Source organism: Equus caballus, chromosome 3, assembly GCF_041296265.1.
Source record: "Equus caballus isolate H_3958 breed thoroughbred chromosome 3, TB-T2T, whole genome shotgun sequence".
In the NCBI taxonomy this organism is placed as follows: domain Eukaryota; kingdom Metazoa; phylum Chordata; class Mammalia; order Perissodactyla; family Equidae; genus Equus; species Equus caballus.
In genome coordinates this window covers 69,631,406-69,654,141 of record NC_091686.1, presented here as the reverse complement: position 1 = coordinate 69,654,141, position 22,736 = coordinate 69,631,406, and the positions used below count along the sequence as shown (strand labels likewise).

Sequence of the window (22,736 nt, the reverse complement as noted above, 5' to 3'; positions counted from 1 at the left end):
GTAGACCTGCATTCTGGCCCTGGAGCCTCTACTCCTAATGAGTACAAGAATTCTGCCTATTTGGATTAGGATCTTTTTTAGGTCCCAAGCCCCAGGTGTCAGATTGATAGTTACTGGCCTTCGCTTTGTCCTTGAGGCACATGTCATGCTGAATAGGCTAGTCACCAGAATTACTATTAAATAAGCCAACAATTAAAAAAATTCTTGAGGGTCTTGTAGTGATGGGATATTTCAGCTGCCACAGTGATTAAAGACTCAGCGAACCAACCGTTTGTTGTGTGTTCGTACCCTGAGTGCTATTAGTAGAGGTCAATGAGATGAGACTGATATAATTAAAAAAAGGATAATATATGATCTCAGATTGAGTTTATATCTAACTGGATAGACCAAATAAACTGTGTGGTGCTGACAGTAAAGTGCAGCAGTTCAGTGAAAGACAAGATAACTGTGTGGGCTGGCTGTCAATCAAAGGGAAACGCGGGACTTTAGAAACATTTTTCCATTTTAGAGAGCGTAAATAATAGAAGATAAGAGTTTTAGCCAAATAAAACACTCTTCTTTGGAGAAAGTTAGGTAAGAAATGGGAGAAGTAAATTGGAATTGTAACTATCTGCACTTTAACAATACAAGTGATTGACTTGGTTTATTCAATAAATGAAAAATAGTGACTTAAAATTCTTTGAAATAATGGCCGCAAATCTCCCAAATTTGATGAAATACAACAAGATTTCAATGTTAATTTTTGTTTTTCGTAATTAGAGTTAGTTGTAGAATTAGCCAAATTAGATTAGTTAGCTAGTTAATTTGTCCACGGACCACAGTGTGTGCTCCCTGGATTTACGGATGCGGATGAGTGCCTTACTGAATCACCCATGGTTCCTCCACTTTCACGCTGTTCCATATTCATCCTCACTATAGATATTTTCACCTCTAGGTGATGAAGTCTGATAGATATACATATTATAGCCTTCACATTTTTTTCTTATAAGAGGAAAAAGCAATTATTATTGAACTTTTTCATTAAACTGATCTCAGGAATAGCTTTGAAGACAAGCATGTTAAACCTTATCTCCTCTGAACCTAGTTTCCTGATTCATAATACAGGTATCGTAATTCAGTCTGAACTGCCTTCTCCACAGGGTTGCTGTGTGAAAAAGAAAGTGTTTACTCCACTTTAAAATATTATACAAATCTTAATTACGACTATTATTTTCTTTATTTGAAGGTGCTTCTGCTTTTTATTTTTGGTTTTGTTTTGCAGTAAGATTGGGTAGGATGGAAGTCAATTTTATTTTTGATCTCATTCCTTGCCTTTCAAATGTACGTTGCTCATTTGTCTCTTTGGGTTTCATGCTCTTAACTTCTGCCCTCCTGTGCTCTACCTGCACTCAAATGAAATGTATCTGATTGTCCTTGCATGAATATTGTTTCATGCACATTTCTGTTGGACCAAAATGTCTCTTTTCCTTTCTACTTTTTTAAATTCTACTTTTACTTCAAGACCTAACTCAAGTGCTACTTTTCCATACATCCATCCTGGAACATTCTGGCTCACGTTAGTTACTCCTGTGTTGAATTTCTAACACCATCTAACACTTGCTATTTGTCACATCTCATGTCACTTCTCATTTGTTTTTTATTGTCTTTTATCTTCTGTTTCATCTTCTTTATGGAGTAGGGGCTCGGGAGACAGAGGGTCTGGGGAGCAGGGAGAGGAGAGACAAGAGTCTTGTGAGTTAGTTGTGATGGTAATGATGATGATGACTAAAGGGAGAATCACCTTCTACTTATGCTTTTTCTCAGAACCTTTTTTTTTTAAAGGCTGAGAAAATGACTATGAGAGTTTCTCAGAGAAAGGTGATTTCTCAGAGTATTGTTATTATCTTATCTTTTCAGTTTGGTGACTTTAAAAATTAGTATTTCTTGTCGTGATCACTGACAGAGTGTTTCATTAGGTTAACCAGTTGCTCGAAATGCACATTCCTGCCCATCTCATACATTAAAAAATTTTTTTTCAGCTAGGACAATCATGTAAATGCTAACATTTCAAATATAGTTTGCTCTTTCATTTGTTAAAATCCATTTACACATTTTTCTCATAATGAAAGCTCAGTGAATGTAGTTAACTGGCTGATTGACATAGTTTAAAGAAAACATCAAATCTTTTTTTTTTCTTTATTTAAAACAAAGTGTAGTGTATCACAAGGACATGTTGGAAAAACCAACTGTCAGCACAGGAAGATGTTCCATTGCAAGATGAAATGGTATTACTAAGTTTTCTCAAGCATAGCACATTTCAAATCATGGACTATCCAACATTTTACTTTTAGGCATGAGCTCCTTCACTTTGTGTGTAATTAGGAGTTAGGCAAATCAAACTCGGAAAAGATTTATCATTGAATGGGATTTATTATTGAATTTACTAGTTCTATACATTATTACAACTCTGTTTCACTTATACATTTTTCTTATAGTTTAAATTTCTGGGACAGCATGGTAAAGATCCAAGTATATTATTGAAAATGAAAAAGAACAAGTCAAGTTGAAATCTAGCTGTGTCTTAGTATGACTTGTTTCAGAAAAACCTTCTGGTCAGAGACGAAATGGTTCTCTTTCCTCATGGTGTCTTTGTTTGCATTACTCATGGTTTCGCAAGTGAAACTTAGGTATACAGTCTGTTTCAATATGAGCTTAATTGTGATACCGTGAAATAAGCAAGGGGAATTCCAGAAATTTCAGTAAGTAGCCTCTACATTGAGGCTGTATGAAGAAAAACTAGGTGCATAATTTATTGCCTTGTTGAATTGTGGTCTCCTAGAGGCCATCCCCAGACACTGCGCTCTGGAAGGAAGATCTTGTTTAGAAAAATAAGAACTGCAGCGACTACTCCCAATAGTTGTGAAACTCTTTTTCAAAGTGAGGCATTCTCATGGAGTAACTTTTTTCATCAGGACGTTATGAAAACATCTGTAAAAATGTGTCATGAAGAGATTTTCTTTGGATGATGGTGGGTTGTTCCTGTGCCCACATGTCTTTGTGGAACTCCCCGAATGAAGTCCTGCTAAGGGAGTGGAGTGCAATTAATTCTTTTGAAAGACTTGGATTCATGTCACATTTTGGTTTCCAATTATACTTATAAAAATTCTCTATGGTTTTTCATTTTTAAAAGATGTGTTGAAGTAGTGCAACACAGGTTTTATTGAAATAAAAAATACAAGAATAAATGAAAATAGCTTTTAAAAGATTCTCCCTTCTCTATTGTTACAGTAGGGCTATATGCTTCTATGCATTTATGTTTCCTAATCTCTTCCTTCATGGTCTAAACCATACTATGGGCTATATTTATATTGTCTCATTTTAGCTGTGTCTTCCTGATCTAAACTCCCAGCTTGGAATGTCTCAGTGTGGAAAGAATAAGAGACAAGAATTTAAATCAAAGGAATAGAAGAGTCAGAGTCCTTTCAGAGTTTTCTGAATAATAGGAACTGTTTTGCTTGATGTCGTAGAAAAGCCTGGATTTTATAATCCTGAAGATGTTGGGTTAAATCCTCGCTTATCTCCTTACTAGCTGGGTGATCTTGAACAGGTACTTAATGTCTCTGAGCCTTAAAAAAAGTGGGTAAAAACTTATCTTTCATGTTCTTATGGGAATGAAATGAGATAATGTATGTGAAGTAAACCAGGCACAGATTAATTAGGTGCTTAAAAAATATTGCTTCTCTTTCCCCACCTCCTGCCACCTTGTGAATAGAGGAATAGGATAAACTATGGAACAAAGCAGTTGGGAAAATGGCGCAAGTAAAGTAAGCGAAGCAATGTCTTTTTAATTGTTGGAATGGTTCAAGAGAAAGCAAAATAGACCACAATTTAAAAAATTTTAGAATTTTTATTAGAATAGATCTTAATTTAGAATGATTCTATATTAAATTGTTTCCATAGGCGTATACAGGTGAAATTTTGTAGTGGTAGTGTTTTCTCTTTCTTCTCTTCTTTCCTGAAAGTAACAAGCCACTAGGCAGTCTATAGTAGTACGTTAAGAATTATTTTTACATTTATACAAACCATTATGATTTTAAAATCTGAGAATGTAAAAGGCTGATAAAGGAGGCCGGCCCCATGGCCAAGTGGTTAAGTTCACGCGCTGCACTTCGGCAGCCCAGGGTTTCGCCGTTTCGGATCCTGGGCGCGGACATGGCACCACGCATGGGCCATGCTGGGGCGGCATCCCACAAGGTACAGTCAGGTGGACCTACAGCTAGAATATAAAACTATGTACTGGGGGGCTTTCGGGAGAAGAAGGAGAAGGGAAAAAAAAAAGCTCATAAAGCACTGCAGGGGTGTATAGATCATATAAGAAAGCTTCACATTGAAGGAGTGTACAGAGGGTGTCACTCATGGCTTAAAACCGTTTGGTAGCCACTCATTGCCTTTGTGATGAGCCCAGCATCCTGAGCATGGCTTCAAGGTCCTGCACTATCCTACCTGATGTCCCTCTCCAAAGTCATTTTGCAAGGTTCTCTCCCATGCCAACTTTTCTCTGACCACACGAGTGTTCTTTCAGGCTCACTAATATGGTATTCTCCCCCTTGCCTTGAGCCCTTTGCACATGCTATATCCTCTGACTGAAATGCTCCTCCTGCCCAGGCAACTGGTGTTCACCCGCTATCTCTCTGTAAATCTCTCCTCTTCAGGCAAGTTTCCTATGACTCACCAGTCTAGGTAAGAGCCTGCTCTTGTAAGCTCTTGTCGCACATTGTGCTTTGACACCTACCACAACTGTCATCAAATAATTGCCTATTTTAATTTTCGGTTAAATGCTTGTCTTCATCAATAGGCCATTTGCTTCAAAGTTGAAGAGGTGATGTCTGGCAAACTATGGCTCATGGGTCATAGCCTGCCGGTTGCCTGTTTTTGTATGGCTGGCAAGCTAAGAGTGGTTACAGTTTTACAGAGTTGTCTTTTTAAAAAAAGGAACATATGGCAGAAACTGTATGTTGCCTGCAAAGCCTAATTTGACCCTTCAAAGAAAAAGTTTGCCAAACTGTGATCTAAATCATTGCTATGTATGTTGAATAGAAGAGCATAAATATATTTGTATACCACATTTTCTTTTCTGAGCAGGCCACTTGATTGTAGTAAGGCATCCACTGAATCCATGATGATGTTGTTGTAAGCACTTGGATGAACTGAGGGCCGTGTGACCATCACAGGGTTCTTGGCTAGAGAACAGTTGTACTCAAAGTGTATGGATTTGTCTCTAATTTAAATATGGAAGGAGTTTCTTATGCCATGGCAGTTTTCAGCTTATACTGCCCTGCCGAACAGATTTATTAGCAGTATGGATTAAGACACAACGCATGCTTATCAGATTCTCAGAGGACACAAAATCGACAAGGTTAGTTGTCTAAATTTTAAATAATCGTATTAAGATCGAGAATGATCTTAACAGGCTGAAACCATAAAGAATTTGACAAGAATAAAGGTAAATTATGTAAATTCAAATCATGAAGTGAATAATATGAAAAATTCTACTTTATTTGGACGGAAAGTTTATGACTTTCATCAGATTTAGCCTTTTCAAAGGTACCTATTTTTCAAAAACAGTTGAGGGGGTGTGGTTATGGTCACTAGGATGGTGAGATGCCTGAACACTAACCTAAGAAGAAGAATTGAAGTAACTCATCCATGACTTCTGGAGATGGGAGTCTGAGGGGCAGGAAGCTCATGAAGGTTGCCTTGCCATCTGTCGAGAATAGATTACTGTCTGTTGCTCTAGACATAAACTTGTGATAGCAGGTGCATGTTTCGTGGAGGCAGTTTTTCTTTAATATAAGGATGAATTTGATAGGAAATAGAGCTTTACTTGTAATTTATTTATGAAGCTTTAACTAAATCCTCCTTTGCACTAAACATTGTATTAGGTATCAGGACTGCAAAAATGAATAGGACACAGTCTCTGCCTTTTAGGGGTTCTGATTACATAGGCTGTGAGACAAATCTGTAAACAATGTTCGGTGGTGGATGTCTTAGCCCAGACAAGGGAGTATGAATTCTGCCAGGGGCTGGGAAGTGGGCAGAGGTGACAGTTGAATTAACTCTTGAGTTCAATGCTTTTTCTTTCACTATGATGTTCAAGAAGAAGCAGATGGCTATAGGTTAGGAATATAGTCGTTGGATGGGAAATTGGACTAGATGGTCTTTGAGTTCTTTGAAGATTTTCTGATTTGATGAATGTCAAATGAGTGGTGCATGGGGATTCAGAAATTCAAAATTCAAAAAAGAGGTAGATTTTAGCACTGGAGTGTTCCACGGAACAAAGGAGTGAACAGACCCTCGGGCTCAATATTCACGTCAGTAAAGTGATCATAACCTCCTGGTGCTCAGAGCCCACCAGGTACTGGTGAAGAACCTCTCAGGGAAATTTTTGTATGGCTGTTGCCAGCTTTTGTGTCAGAACTTTACTTCCCCCTCCATTCTCTTTTTCTGCTTCTTCAGTATTTTCTATTGTTCTAATTTGGTGCATGTTCTCAGAGACCTCAGTGAAGGGTACGTTAAAAAAAATCTGCTAAATAAATAATAGCATGACTACTACAGATTTAATTATAGCTATACAGCTGCCTGTTTGAAGTGTTCTGCTGGGGCCATATGGTCCCTTGTACATCCCAGCCTTGGAAGGACCTGGTGTAAATGTTTCCCAGCTGATTGTACTGAATTCTCAGAGAACTGCTAGCAGCCATTTGGAAGTCAATAGATGGTGTGCTTTACCTCTGTAGTCTCTCTGCAGAAGGACATTTTATCGACCATTTCTTATTAGACCCCAAGTAATCAGATATTAAAGCACCCACCCAGACAGCTCTTAAGACTTATGTCTACTTGTTAGTTTTACAGGCTGATTTTTTTAATTTTTTTTTTTGAGGAAGATTAGCCCTGAGCTAAGTACTGCCAATCCTCCTCTTTTTGCTGAAGAATACTGGCCCTGAGCTAACATCCATGCCCGTCTTCCCCTACTTTATACGTGGGACGCCTTTGGTGGGACGCCACCAAAGCATGGCTTTTGCCAAGCGGTGCCATGTCTGCACCCGGGATCCTAACCGGCGAACCCCAGGCCCCCGAGAAGCGGATTGTGTGACCTTAACCACTGTGCCAGCGGGCCGGCCCTTACAGGCTGATTTTTGTCACCACATTTGATACACTAAGTGGAAAGTACTTCTACATTTAACTACTTCTATTCAATGGCTTTAAAAAAAGTATTTTATGAACGATTCTTTTAATTATTTTCTGTCCCAGTGGTGGGGTGGGTACAGAAGTAGAGGAGGGCATCTGTGCTACCCATGCTGCTGTTCCACGAGTGACCTTGAATGATTATTTGGCTACTCTGGGCCTCAGGAGAGCCCTTAGAGGTCCCTTCTTGTTCCAAAATTCTGTGAGAATCAGCTGGGGAACATGTTCTTGCCAGGGACATGCATCTAGGGTGGAGCGGTGGTCTTTCCTTTTCTCACTGTGGCGTTCTGTTTATCTCCTCACTAAGTGCTTAGAAAGCCCAAATTTCCCATTCCTTGGGACAAAAAAATCTTTCCATATGAACTCTGTGTAAAGGTCCATACCTCAGAGAGTAACAGTTTTGGCCCTCAGTATGTACTTTTTCACTTCAAAGACTGTCTAATGCAGTGGTTCTTGAGCATTTCCCACGTCAAGGATCCATTTGAGTTTGAGATGAAAGGACGGATGCTTTCACTGGGGAAATGCACAATAAATGTGTAGGCACAAAAAGTTGTGTATAATTTCAAAGTGCCCATTGACCCCCTGCATCCCTACCAGGGTCCCCAAGTTCAGAACCTCTGCTCTGTGCTTTGATAAGAGGCTGCCTTTTCCTTTTCCTTCAGAGTAAAGGGAACTGCAGGTGAGGTTGAGGAAAGGGAAGTAGAAGGTGTGAAGCCTGAAACACCAGCTCCAGGGTTCACATGGTGCCAAGGGCAGCACTTGCCCAGCTCATGGACTGCACTGCGGTGGAGCTTGTGGTGGGGGCAGTGGGCAGTGTTTGCTCAGTTCCCTCACAAGAAAAGCATTCTGCATAGGTGTCTGTCAAGCCATTAACTTTCCACTCTTGGTTGCCTACGTTGCCTCTGATGGTTCCCACCCACCCACCTCTCATCCCTTGAACTTTTTATTTTTAAAAGAGCAGTCTGTGTTTTTTGTTAGCTACCCCGGCTGGGATGTGTGCAGAAGAGAATGCACACGAAACATTTCCCCTTAAACTATAATTTTCTCTGGAAGTCACTAACCCCGCGATGCTAATTTTTGTGTGTTTGTTTTGTCTCCATTTGGTTGTTCCCTCTGCCACCTCTCTCTTCCAATGGCAGCTGGAGATGGTGGGGCAGAAAGAATGAAGAAATCCTATCTTTAGGATCTTGCTTTTTGGAGACGCAAAGGGAAGACTGTAAACAGACACTGCTTTTTAGATATTAATAGGTAGGGTGAGAGTCAGAAGTAAATCTCTTCATGTTTTTTTCCCTACCGAAAACACAGTCATTCAAGGACAAGTGCGTCGTTCTGAGGGAATGCAGATAAATTGGTGCCATTACTGTAAGAATTATATTTGTTTTACAGTATAGCTGCACTGAACCACCCACGCTCACCTCAGCCTTCAGTTCATCTGATATTTTAGCCTTGCCGTGGGGAAGATATCTCTGCAGGCTTCTCAGCTTAAAACTCATGCGTCTATACACTTGGTAGAATTAACTTACCAGGAGAGCTACTGTACTGGATGAATCTACATTTTTAAGTCCGTGATACAAACTCGGGAAAGAGACTTCTATTTAAAGTTCGGAGAATTGTGTACCTGAATTAAATGTGGTGCCATTGTAACTTTATTTTACTTTATTCCTTTGGGAGAGAAAAATTTTATTTTGCCAATCACCTGTTTCCCATTATTCTAGGATTACTTTAAAACTCTAACATGATAATAATTGTTGTTACCATTTATTGAATATGCTATTTCAGACACTGTACTAGGAGCTTTTTACATATTATCTACAACATGTAATGTATTATTATCAACCTGACTTTACAGATGAAGGGGCTAAATGCAAAAGACAAGTAACTCTGTGGTCTTCTCAGCAACTGTTGCTTAGGATAAGATAAAACGAAAATTTAGGGCAAAGATATTTTTAGTGCTCAGCCAGATTTTCACTCGAGCATCCGTTATTCCCCAGTATTGGCAAAATATTTGTTTCTGATGTTAGGGAGCATTGGGCATTTGAAGAAATGCAGTTCTAGTGTTGTGCATCATTCTGTACTCTTCCTTCTCTTTCACTCCCTTTATCCAGGTATTCAGCAAGTCCTATATATTCTGCCTTTTAATTTTTCTCAAATCTTTTTCAACATTTTGTCTCCACTGTTGTTCTCTTGGTTCAGGGCCTCATAATATTCCTCCATTTAACACATTTATTTATTGAAGGGCCTATTACTTCTAGGCTCTATGCTTAAATGCTTTCAAATGTCATCTCATGTATTCCTCTTAACTCTGTGAAGAGGTCACTTATTATCCTCATTTTACAGATGAGGAAACTCAGCTTAAAGAAATGAAGTAATTTGCGTAAGATCTCATAGCCAGTAAGAGGAAGAATTGAGATTTGCTTATAGCTCTGTCTGACTCAAAAGCTCATTCTCTTTTTCTCTACTTGAATTTAAATCAACTGGAGAACAGTGGCCAAGCTTAGCATGGTGAAGTGTGGCCTCTGGAGACAGATGGCCTTTGGTTTGAATCCTCTCTCTGCCTTTCCTAATTTAGTGATCTTAGTCAAGTTGTGAAATATCTCAATCTCATTTCCTCATGAGTAGTGACAACAGTTGTAACTGCTTATAGAAATGTGGGGAGAATTTAATGATACCATGTGGCAGGTTCCTGGTCTGGTGCTTGGCCAGGAACCATTGATTAAAAAATGTTAGTAATCATTATTAGTATTACTACTAATAGTTTAAAAATACATTGTTACCTCTTGGTAATGATGATGCCTTTAGAGTGAAGTTTTACCAATTGTAGATTCGATATCTGAAATTTGGAAGGAATTCAACATGTAGCTATTCTCCAAAAGCAGGACTCCCTTCCAAAATCTCACTGATAAATCCTGGAGACAAGTAGGAAAATCAGCAGGGATTTTTTAAAAACGATGAATGGTAGCTACCAAGCAACCCCCAAATAGAATTATTCTTCACTGACCTACACTCCTATGTTTTGGAAGCAGTAAAGGCTCTTAGCTTCTCACCAGGGATCTTTCTCAATTTTGCTACCACCAAATGGAGCACCCTTCCTGGAGCCTTCAATGTCCTCACTCGTGTTTATGTGGAGTCTAAGGACATCACAACACAGGTGCGATCACATGAATTCCATGCATTTAACAAACGTTTAGTGAATATTTACTGTAAAGTGGTGCCTTTATTAGGCACTGGGGAAACAAAGTTGAATAATATGTGGCTTCTTGTTAATAGGGGACTTTAGACCCCTTTTTAAAGGTACTTAGAGGCTAATAAGAGTCACAGCCAAGTCAATCAATGAATGCGTTGTGACAAGGATAATCACAGAAGAATAATCTAGGGTCCTGTGGTAGAACAAAGTCAGGGAAAGCTGAGCAGTCAGGGTCAGGCTGACCCTCCCTGTAATTCTTGGCTAGAGTTGGAGGCCTTAGTTGTAGTTAGCTTCTAAGGGGCATCCTGGTAGAGGGTGTTTCCTACCAGATAGATGAGTAAGTATCTCGACTCTCCTTCCTTGATGCCTGGAGCAGGTGACCTGTCTTTACATATGGTGGAGTTCATGACACAATGAAAGGGGAAAAAGGACTTTTAAAAACATTATCTATCTCCAGTAGCAGCTAAAGTCTGCAGGATCTTGATTTTTTTTAAACCCTTTTTAAACTGCTCTTCTCTTTATTCGGGGTTTCTGCTTTCTCTCTCTCTGACCCATTTTATTTTATGTAATTAAATCCTGTTAAATACTTCAAAATGTGTTCATGACTATTTTTTTTTTGCTTGAGGAAGATTAGCCCTGAGCTAACATCTGTGCCAGTCTTCCTGTATTTTTTGTATGTGGGATGCCTCCACAGCATGGCTGATGAGTGGAGCAGGTCCGTGCCTGGGATCTGAACCTGCGAACCAGGGCCGTCAAAGCGGAGCATGAGGAACTTTAATAACTATTCAGCCATGGGGCCAGCCCCACGATTCTTAATGGTTGTCTGTATAGAGGCTGAACGATTGTACATGCTTAACAAAAGTTTGCTATATAAAAGGTTCAGAGGTTTGGGGACAGTATTTTCTAAACTGTAGGTAGTAAAATGCATTCATCAGAAATATAAGGATTTCACAGTATAGTGAAGTGGAGAGATTATTAAGTTAGAGTTCACTTCCTGGCTTGGCCATTTAGCGTCTGGGTTTGGTGAAGTCTCTTAAACGTTCTGAACCTTAGTTTCCTTCATCTGTATAAGGGCGTAATAGTACATTTCTCATAGGCTTGCTGTAAGAAGTCAAGTAAAATAATATATGTGAAAGTGTTTGAAAAACTGTAAATAGCTATAAACATATTGACAATATTATCTTTTTAATGATATAAGACATAAGAAAATGTGACTAGAGATTTTGACAAGTTGATTTTTAAACTAGGGTAGTACTTGAAATTTTGTCCTGTTTAGGAAATCAGAACTGATGGATTGTACTTAATGTTATATTTAGTTTAACAGCCATTTGTAAATGCGCTGCTTTGCAGATCGTTTGCATTAATGGTGGTGAGATGTCTATATTTGGAAGGAAAAATTAGAAAATCAGATTTTCACCCTCAGGGGACTGTTTTCATTTTGTGATTTTTAAAAATGGAACCAAAGAAAGTAGAAGAGTGTTCAAAAAGTAAAAATGTGTAGCCACAGAGCCTTTTGGTGTCTTGTCTTATTTAATGACTGTCTGCACTCTTTCGTATTTTATTCACTCTGGAAATCTCAGACCACATCATAAATGTCCAGTACTAATAACATTATAAGTGATTGTCTAAATTTGGATTCTGTAGGCAATCAAGCAATAGCTCCTCTTTTTAGGCCTCTTAGACATTGGGCCAATGGTATTTAAATTTAGCTATTGGAAATAGTCTTCTAAATCACAGCTTGAAGATAACCTAAAGGGTAATCAGAGCTTCCGTTAAAAACAAAATACAAAATGTTTGTAGTAATTATTCCAGTAGTTCTGTCACACCAAAAAAGTCCTATCTCACAAATTAACTGAAGGGATGAGTAAAGAATACCCTCATTTAACAGAAAAAATTTAAGATAATAATTATTATGTGGTCTTGGAATAAAAAGCAATACCTGGTTAAACTTTTAAAACAATTATTCTTATCTTTTTCCTTCTTCTGCCGTTTTCTAGTCGGGCAACCATACAATTTATGGTAAAGAAGTGAGTTAGGAATGGAATGCTGGGCTGTTTAGGATGGTGTTTGTTCACGCTATTCAGGAACACCCAAATTCTGTCCTTAGGCCAGCATTCTCTCTAGAAGATCATCAGGGGAAATGTGTACATAGAGAAACAAAGGCTGAGGAACCCGTGATTACTGGCTGAGGCTTTGGCTGCAAACCCCAAAGCAGAGCCCTGGTGAACTAGGCAGAGCCTTCTGCCTCCTTGGTAGCCATAAAGAGCCTAGAGGCAAAGCAGGCTCCTTGTACTTGGATCTCAAGAGTAGCCCTGCTCTTTGTACTGGAACCCCTACTGCAAAGAAAGGCCAGAACAGAACTTTCAGTGAGAAGAACTATTCCCTGTACCTAAGAAAAAGCTGATAAAGGCTCATTGACTTAGAATCTGATTAGTTCGGATCAGCCTTCTTCTTCCTTGGGTGTGGATGGGATGAGAGAGCTGCTGGAAAGTCAGGGGAGGATGGGCAATAGGGACAGCCTTCAGTTAACCACAGAAGCCAACTGTAGGCAATGCACTGGTCTCCAGCCATCATACTCTGGGATTTGCAGAGTTCAAGACTGTAGGTCTGTTCCAAATAGATATACATAGTTCTTGGTGGGTCAAATCTATTTCAAAATTACCCCAGTGATTAGTTTTCACAAGGCTGCTTTTGATGCCCTGCTTCTTCATCTCGCCTCGTTGGAGACTAATTTTAGCCTGAGGAAAGTATACTTGATTAGGCTATGTTATATTTGTGTTGAGTAGTGGAATATTAGGGTTTGTATGACACTGGAAGATAAAGGCAGGGATAAATCATCTCAGACGTAGCCCATTCCGGTGATCTCCTTGAAATGCACTGTAGGAAGAGAGAAGGAAGTAGGGAGGGTTACTCTCCATGTTGGAGATGCTAAAAAGGAGTGGGGAAGAGTGAGCCCCACATTTTTTTGTATCTTGCTGGGCATTTTACCTCTTATCTCTTCTAATCTTTACAAAAGCCTTTAAAGTGTGAATTAGGGCTTTGGAATATGGTTTCAGTTTTTCACTGTCCTTTATTTCCTTTAAATATTTTCTGCCAAGGGAGAACTACATGTAAGTCAGATTTGCAATAAAATAACACTGTATTAAGAAACTCATTACAGTATAATTGTTTTATCAAAGTAGAACACACGTACATATGATTTATATACATGATATATGTGACATACATGATTATTAAATAATCATAAACCTACCTGCTGATTTTTTACAATGTGAACACAGCTGTATAATTGTCACTCAGATTATGAAGTTGAACATGACCAGCATTGTGTATTTGTTTTCTATGTCATTATTTCTTCTCTTATTTTTATTATTTCATTCTTTGTATTTTCTTTGGTTTTCATTTGCTATTTTATTCTTACTTCTTGAGATATATATTTAGGTCATCAAACTTTAGCTTTTCTTCTTTTGTAATATTTGCATTTAAGGCCATGAATTTTACTCAGTGCATATGTTTTTAACTGCATTAAACAAATTTTGATATATCATATTTTCATATTACGAGTAATATTGACTCTAACAAGTCAGTCATACACATTTTAATCTCTAGGACCATTATTTTGTTTTTAAAGTAGATTCCACTGGAATTCTCTGTCTTGTAATAAATATATAAAAGTAGTATTAAGTTTTGTTAATGTCTATGTCTGATAACTACAATGTGCAATTCTACTTCAAGTTTTTTTCTAATTTCTATTTTTTTCTCTTGGATTCCAGTCATTTGATCTTGTTTGTTAGTATGCCTAGTAATTTCTGATTGAATGTCAGATATAATATATACATAGTAGAGATAATTTGGTACTCCAGATGATGCTCTTTCTTCAGGAACTATTTCTCTTGCTTTTGGCTAACATTTAGGTGAGGGGTAGGTCACCTTAGTATTCAGTCTGGAATTGAGCTGATTGGAAGTTGGGTTTCAGTCTCTGTGTGGATTGGTCTATTACTGGTTTGCTGTTATGCCTTGGGTCTTGTTCTTTAGGGGTCCCAGCTGAATGCCTGGCATGTTTACCCATTACTTTGAGACTGCTGAAGGCTCTGCCAAATTTCTGAATCTCTGCAGCTGCTTAGGAATCATCAGATGCCTTTAGAAGACAATCAGAGCTAGGTTTAGCCTCACCTCTATGTAGTTTCCTTCTATCAGAGATATTAGTTCCTCAAGTTCTTAATGTCATCGTAACTTTCTGATGCCTTTCAATAGATTACAGAAATCCAGCTTTTCTGTTTTTCTTGCTGGAAGGGATGCTGTGATGCAAGATAGTTCACCATAGCTGGAAATGAAGTCTCTTCTTAGACACATTTTTTAAATAGAAATATCTAGTTCACTAAGTACACAGATCCAGGCCTATGACTACCCACAAAGAATCTAAATCCTTGGATTCATAGACTTAGAGATGTGTATTATGATAGAGAAATACAAATGATCCTATGAAACAGACTCTGAGTCTGTTTATCTAACCACATGGATGAAGATGTCAACTCTCTCTTTTATTCGCTTGTCTTACTGTAAGAGAAAACAGCTTGCTTCTTGTCTTTATGGAACTATAACCCTCCTATTAGGAAAAAAGTCCCAATGAATTTGTCAAACACTGATCCGTCAAATTGGCCACTTTTTTTTGAAGTGTATAGAAAGGGAGTGGGCAGAGCAAAAACATGGTGAGTGAGAGATCTCTTTTTTTACCTACCCTAACAGTTAATATTATTGTTTGCATTTAGTAAATTCATTCTCAGACAGCATAAGTAATTTACTGAGATGCTATTTGACCTAGGCTTTCCCTCATACTTTTGAGTTCCTTGAACCTTAAGGCTCCATAGCATGTAATGATTTTCCAATGCTGTGTCTTATGTACTGCTCAAGAGTCAACCTCAGTGATGTTAAAATGTAGAGTGACCATATAATTTTTTTCTTAGCCCAAGACACTTTTGAGAATGAAAGAAGGTATTATTAATAATTACACCAGGACAATGAGGTAAACTGGGACTGTTGTAATCAAACTTATAGGTATGGGGACCCTATTTACTGCTAATACAGATATCTTTGCAGTGGATGAACCTCGCCTAGGGTGACCCAGACTGATTTTGAGCTTACCAAATAAGTTTGTTTGGGAAAGAATATGAGCTGGCAATTTCCAAAGAGAATGGAAGGGGGAAAATCAGCAGGAAGAAGGGAATATAAGCCAAGAAGAAGAAAAGAAGAGAGGAAAGAACACCAGTAAGAAAGCCAGGAATAAGCTCTTTGCCTAGGAAAACAGGTGGATGTTAGCATGTGGACATGAGGCATTAGGCAGGGTGAACTGGGAGTAAGTACAGATTGGAAGATTAAATCCTTTTCCTAGAGAGGAAAAGAAAATTTATGGAATGGGGTAGTAGTAGGTGTAAGCTTTCTAAAAATAATGGGAAAGTATACTCAAGTTTAGATGATTTTTAAAATATCACTTTTATTAAGGACATTAAACAGCCAATAGAATCTTCTTCTATTAAATCAGATTCAAATAGCAAACCATAAGTACTCCTGGGTATAAATGACATTTTATTACACTTATTTTAATATGTGCTAAAAATGGCAGAGAAAAGGAATTAGGGTTTAAATACCTGCCTAGTGACTGAGGAGTAATATGGTAGCCTGGACCTACTTACCATGTGATGCTGTAGGTCTGAAAGTGATGGTAAGGAGACTAGGAGGGCATACTATTAATCAAATGATTATCCAAGTCAATTAATATAGATTAGCAGTTAAATTGTGATAGGCTCCATATAGAAAACCTAAAACATGCTGGCTGCTTTCATAGAAGAAAGCTGGAGAAGCTAAGACCCGAGTGGAATATGGAGGATTGATTTTTTTAATTAGCTGTGTATGATGCATATCACTTGTGTGTGAGTAACTTTCCCATCATCACACAGAGCTATCATCCCAAGTAAGCTATTTCTTTTATAATCAGTCCACTTGCTTTGTTTTATCCTTTTATAGTCTCTAGTTTCTCAGTATGCTAATACTGTGATCACTGGGTTGTTAGAAAACCACTCAGAAAGAAAGGAAAGTTAAGAAATTGTTTAAGAGTAAGCATTTATGGCAGAGGGCAAGCCATGTATTTCTGAGTAATTATAACAAGACCTTACTCTGGAAGAAAGAATACAGGCTAGTGTAAAAGGAACCTGAAATGTACATATCTGGATTCAGAGTTGGTAATGTTACATGGTAAAGACAAAAATGGCGCAAAATCACTGAGCTAGTCAAAGTATCTTTTACTAATTGTAGCCCCACATGGCAGCCATTTGAAATCCATTTCCTTGAAATCAAGGTTGGCTAAAGGAATCCTTATTCACTGTGTGTGTTCTTGTAGTTGACCCTGCATAAGATTCAGGCCGAGTACCCCTTGGAGAAGCAACTAATGATCTATAAGAAAGGAATGTCAAACTTTATCTTTGGAATTCAATCCAGATGAGTTTATTGTGTGATTTTCAAACGGATTTAAAAACCCTAGATTCTGTTCTCACTTTCGTTATCTTTTATTGTGCTTTGTAATCCCCAGTTATTCTTCACCTTTTTGTTTAATGTTTACAGTTTTTTCTTAGTATTTTATGTAGTATTTTATTGTATAAGCCCAGAATTGCTTTTCATACTTCAGTCATTACTTTTTCATTTATCAGATATTATTAGAACACTGGAAAAAGATAACACGTGAATCAGGATTTGATGAGCCCACCTTTAGGAGAGACATCTTTAAACTTAGATTCAAAGAAGAGCCTTCCTTGAACTCTGTTGCCAAGTGTGATTGCTGCATTTTGTGACCTCCCATTGAACGATATACCTTTCATATAGTATTTATGTTTCTTTTTTCATTATAGCTACTTGTGTATTTGCTTCTCTTCATTGGACTGTCAACTTCAGGAGAGTAAAGTCTGTGTGTTCTCTGCAGTGCCTACTACCAGGCCTTGAACATTGTAAACACCCATCAAGTTTGAAGAGAATTAAGTGGAATTGAGAGTGGATTTAAATGGAAGATGAGAAAATTTCTGTCCAAAGCAGCATTTTTAAATTTGTTTTCATATCATAATATACCTTATTTATCTTCTGGGCAAAGAGGCATATTCAAGGCTCTGAGATAGTCTATAGAATAGAAAAGTATTTAATTTTATTTAAATTGATGTTCTTCAGACTTATTTGACAAGTACACTTTTGTGAAGGATATGGACTCTGCAGTAGACAGAAATCACCTCCGATTAATTTAAGTCCCAAATAGAATTTTCTGGCTTATGTAACTGGTAAGAATTCTTGATGAGATTGCAGGATGGAGAAGCTGCAGAACCTCAGGGCCTGGCACTGGGGACTCAGCAATCTCTCTTCTCATCCATTTTCTCTCCTGCTTTTGTCTGTTTCATTTTGGGTGCTGACCTCATTCTCTCCTAGTATGGCCAGTCCTGTAACAGGCCCTTTCAACATGGAGGGGAACAAGCTCAGATGAAAGGGAGAATATTGATTTTTACACATGAAAATATTGATTGTCCAAAAGGGTTTGGCCCTTGCTTGGGTCACGCATCCATTCTTTGGACCAATCACTGTTATCAGGGGAGGAGTTTACTAAGACTGGCCACATTTGGGCCTTTTTTCCACTTAGATGGCCTGGGTCATGGTGGGATGTCTGGACCCTACTACTTTAAGAGAGGAGTTAGGAAAGCTTATTGGAAAAAGCAGAAATAATAACCACCATTCATTCATTCAACAAATATTTATTCAAACTTTCTCCTCAGGCACTCTTCTAGGCATTAGGAATACAACACTGAATAAAATAGACAGATATCCCTGCCTTCATGGAACTTACATTCTAGTGGGGAGGCAGGTAATAAAGAAGTCAAGTAAAACATATAGCATGTTTGACTGTGATGAGTACAAAGAAGAAAAAGATAAAGTGGGAAAGAGGAGTAAGAAGAATCTGTGGGGAGAAGGAGGTTGAAATTTTAACTAATGTGGCCAGGGAAAGACGCGCTGATGAGAAGGTGACTTTTAAATAAAGATTCAAAGGAAATGAGGGAGAGAGGCAGCCAGACATTACATTCAGAGGCAGTAAAAGCCCTGAGGTAAGAGTGTGCCTGGCATGTTTGAAGGAGGACATGGAGGCTGGAGTGGCAGGCATGCGGAAGACTGGGAGAGAGCAGTAGGGAATAGGGTCAGGGAACTGATGAGGAGCCAAATGGTGCGGGGGTTGTGGCTTATCTTAATGACATTGCTTTCACTTAGTGAAATAGGTGCCAACAGAGGGTTTTGAGCAGAGGTGTGACATAGACTGGGGGCAAGAGCAGAAATAGATAATCCAGCCAGGAGACCAATGCCATTATCCAGAAGACAGCTGATTGTAATGTGGACCAGGGTGGTTGCAGTGAAGGTGGTGAGAAATGGTCAGATTCTGAATATGCTTTGAATGTAGATCCAACAGGATTTGCTGATAGAATGGACATGGGGTGTGAGAGGAAGAGAAATGTTGAAGATGACAGCAAGGTTTTGGCCTGAGCAATGGAAGAACAGAGTTACCATTAGCCAGATGTGGAAGACTGTAGGAAGAGCTGTTTGGGGGTGCTATCAAGAAGACTCAGTTTTGGATATGTGAAGTTTGAAATGCCTGCAGACATCCGAGTGGAGATGTTATAGGTCTGTAGTTTAGGGAAGAGGTCCTGGCTGAAGATACAAATTTGTGAGTCATCAGCATATAGATGGTATTAAAAGGCATGAGATTTGATGAGCTCACCCAGGGAGTGTGCATAGCGAGAAAAAAGCCATCCAAGGCCTGAGTTCTGGGGCACCTCAGGCTCCACACGTTTTTACTTTAGAATAGCTATTAATTTCTCTGAGAATACTAGTATTTCACAAACACAGTTTGAGATATGATGATCTAAAGGGACTAGTCTTTACAACTCCTTCTCTTGAGAGCATGTAGAATACAGTTTATTTCCTTTGGCCTTAAAAATAGACCCGCAATTTACCAATTTGGGTACAGGAATCTCAGTAAATGTACCATAGTACTAGTAAGACATTTCGTAAAGGTACATAATCGACTATGGGATATTCTGCATTGTGAGTCAGATAATTGCTTAGTGACATATCCAGACAGAGTAGGTTCTAGGATGAGCCTTTAAAACCTTTCTAACTTTCCTGGGCGTTTGATGGTCTTTTGGTCTGATTTTTGGTGCTACAGAGTTCATTCCTTCCATTCATAATACTTATTACAGCTGAATTATGCACAAAGTAGGTGTTCAGTTCAATGAAGGATAAACTGTTCTAACTCTCAAGAAACTTGGGGAAAAGACTAAGCGTTGGTAGAAGTATGATTCAGAAATGGGTGCTTTTGGAGTTCCCAAGGAAGTGGGCTGAGATGGTAGAAAAGCTCTGAAGGATGTTTAGAAAAGGTGGAAGTGAGGAAAGGACAGTTTTTGGTAATGAGTGTGGGAGTCTAAGGACATCAAACAGAAGGGGATTATGATCGGATTACCTGCCTGACTAGAGCAAAGAGTCTGCTGAGGAGAATGGGAAGTAAAATCAGATTAGTATAGAGCGTCATGTCCACTGTTGGTAATGGGAACTCTCTCTGGAAAGAGTTGGAGGAAGGTTACTAGCAGTGATGTTTTGTTATATGTTTGGGCCACTTGGCCATGCCCCACACTCTACTCTGTGTTATAGAGAACAATTCATTACTGCAATTCATTTGGCGGTAATAACAGTTTTGGCAATTTGATGTTTTTAAATCTTTCCCATGGCTGCTCTTTTCAAATCTGTAGAATGTAAACAGATTTTTTTTTAATATTAGCATTTCTTGGAGGATTAATGGTATAAACTTTGGAAAATTCCCTTACTGCTTAGAAGTAGTCATGTTCCTAACATCTAAAAATATATATCTTGCCTTTGCTTTTTTTGTTTTTTTGGTTTCCATGAAATTATTAACCCCAATGTCATTGTTTTTTGCCTCACAGCTTTCTTCTTATATGAAGTAATAAATTAAAGAAAAAATCCCTATAAAAATGCTACTGAGGTTGATGGAGCTTTAGGGATCAGTTCTTATGTCACCTATTTTCCCTAATTAAGAGCTCTTAAAAAGGAAATTGAAAATAAAATGTTGCTATAACCTTTTTATTAACAGGGAAAATTGGGCCGTGCCTGCCACTTCCCATCTCAGCAGTAATCTGTGGCAAAATATATGAAGGTCACTGGTAACTTTTCACTTGAAGGGGGAGACATTTATATTGGATGATAGGTATACATCAGAAGTCTGTGCCTTTCATATGGTCCTGCAAAATTCTTATCTCCATCTGTCCACGATTGTTGAAGTGTTTTCCTTGAACTGTCAGAGGCATTTCCCACTCACTGAAGGATGATTGAACAGTCCTGTTCCAAGTGGGAGCTGGGGACCGAGGGGAAAGGAAAGAATAACACCTACATGTTAAACTTTCAAAGTGACTGTGTTAAGCAACCTTCACTATCCAATAAAACCACTTTATACCTTTACCTCTCTCCTCAAACTCCCACATACCTCCCTCTTCCTCCTCCTCACCAGCAGCTCACTTGTATTTCACTGCAAAAATATGAGTCCTCAGAAGCCCTCATCTTCATCTCACCAAATCTCCCAGATCACCCCCAAGTGTGCCCATATGGTCTGCCTTCCCTAGTTATGATTGATAGGCTCTCTGTGTTTCTGTGTGAAGCCAACCCCCTAGCTTGGGTGAGGATCTTGTCTCTTCTCAATAATTCAAAGTTGCTTGAGCTGCTTGTGCACTTATCCATTACCTCTCCTGCAGCAATATTCTGTCTCTACTAGATCATTCTCATTAACCTTCTGCAGTGTTATCATATTTCCCCTTAAAAAAAAATCCCCTATTTTATGCCTTCCTCCACATACATCCCCATTGCTTGGCTTTTCTTGGTAGCAACATTTGTCATAATAATTATCTCTACACCCTGTCTCCATTTCTTCACGTCTCCTTTCTTACTGGGTACTCTGGTGTCTACTCTAACAGCTCTTGCCAAGATCACCCAGAACTTCCATCTTGCAAAATTCATTGGTCCATTCTTGGTTCTTGCTTTATTTGAACTTTCAGCTGCCTTTGACTCAGGAGATTCACTCTCCTTATTGAGCCCTTTCTTCACTTGACTCTTGGGTGAAGTCCTGGCTTTCCTCCTACCTCACTGGTGGCTCTTCTCAGTGTCCTCTGCCCATATCTCCCCTCATTCCTATAAAGGGTGGAGTGGCCCAGTGTTCAGAACTTATCCCTCTTCTCTTTCTACACTTACACCCAAGGTTGTGTCATCTTTTCTCATGGTCTTAAATACTGTTCACATGGTGATAGCTCCTAAATTTATGTCTTCCTACTCCACCTTTCCACTTGGACTTTTAGTAGGAAAGTCTCACGTAAAACATCCCAAACTGGTCCCTCCTTATCTATACAACTTCATTTGCTGCTATTTTCTCTCCTTTGTTACTTCCTCTCTCACCATACTCGCCTTCTTCCTATTCCTCTGACTGCCAAGCTCCTTCGTGTCTCAGAGGCTTTGCACTTGCTGTTCTCTGCCTAGAATGTTCTTTGCCCAGATTTTTGCATAGTTTGTCCTGTCACTCCAATGTAAAATGTATTTCTTTAGAGGTCTTTCCTGACCACCCTGTCTAATGTAGTACCCTCTTACCTGTTTTATTTTCCCTTCTTAGCACTTATCACTACTTTAAATTATATTTTATTTCTCCCCTGCTGGAAGATGAATGCAAGGAGGTCATGTAGTCAGTCGATCCATCCCTGTATCTCTACGGCTTATATTTGTGTCTGGCTCACCATGGACTCAACACATATATACTGAGTGAGGGAATAAATAAATGAATGGAGTTATACTACACTGTTTTATGTGTAAACCTGTGATTACACTCTAAATATTTTTGAAACCAAAGTACAGAGAAATGTTTATTATAATAGAATGGTCAAACATACTAGAAAAATGGCTAGCTAGGGCCTGTTGTATATAGACTCATATAAAGGAATTTCTTTGGGTGATATATGGAGTGTCTCTGCTTGTTCCCATCTCTGGAGATAAATTGTGTTTTCTTGGCTCTTCCCATACAGCTGAAGAATAAGTTCATGAAAAAACTGCCACGTGATGCAGAAGCTTCCAATGTGCTTGTTGGGGAGGTTGACTTCTTGGATACTCCTTTCATTGCCTTTGTTCGGCTACAGCAGGCTGTCATGCTGGGTGCCCTAACTGAGGTCCCTGTACCCACAAGGTAAGCTGCTCCCTGACCTGCTTGGAT

The 22,736-nt window shown here is 38.8% G+C and overlaps 1 protein-coding gene across 15 annotated transcripts in view; it reads left to right on the top strand.

The window, feature by feature from the left end:
• SLC4A4 (solute carrier family 4 member 4) overlaps positions 1-22,736 on the top strand; it is a 396,171-nt gene that overhangs the window by 265,191 nt on the left and 108,244 nt on the right. For all 15 annotated transcript variants that reach the window (XM_023637993.2, XM_070263715.1, XM_070263714.1 and 12 more), the window contains one exon: positions 22,552-22,709. In XM_023637993.2, coding sequence (XP_023493761.1) covers positions 22,552-22,709 — 158 coding nt within the window. The remainder of the gene's footprint in view (positions 1-22,551; positions 22,710-22,736) is intronic.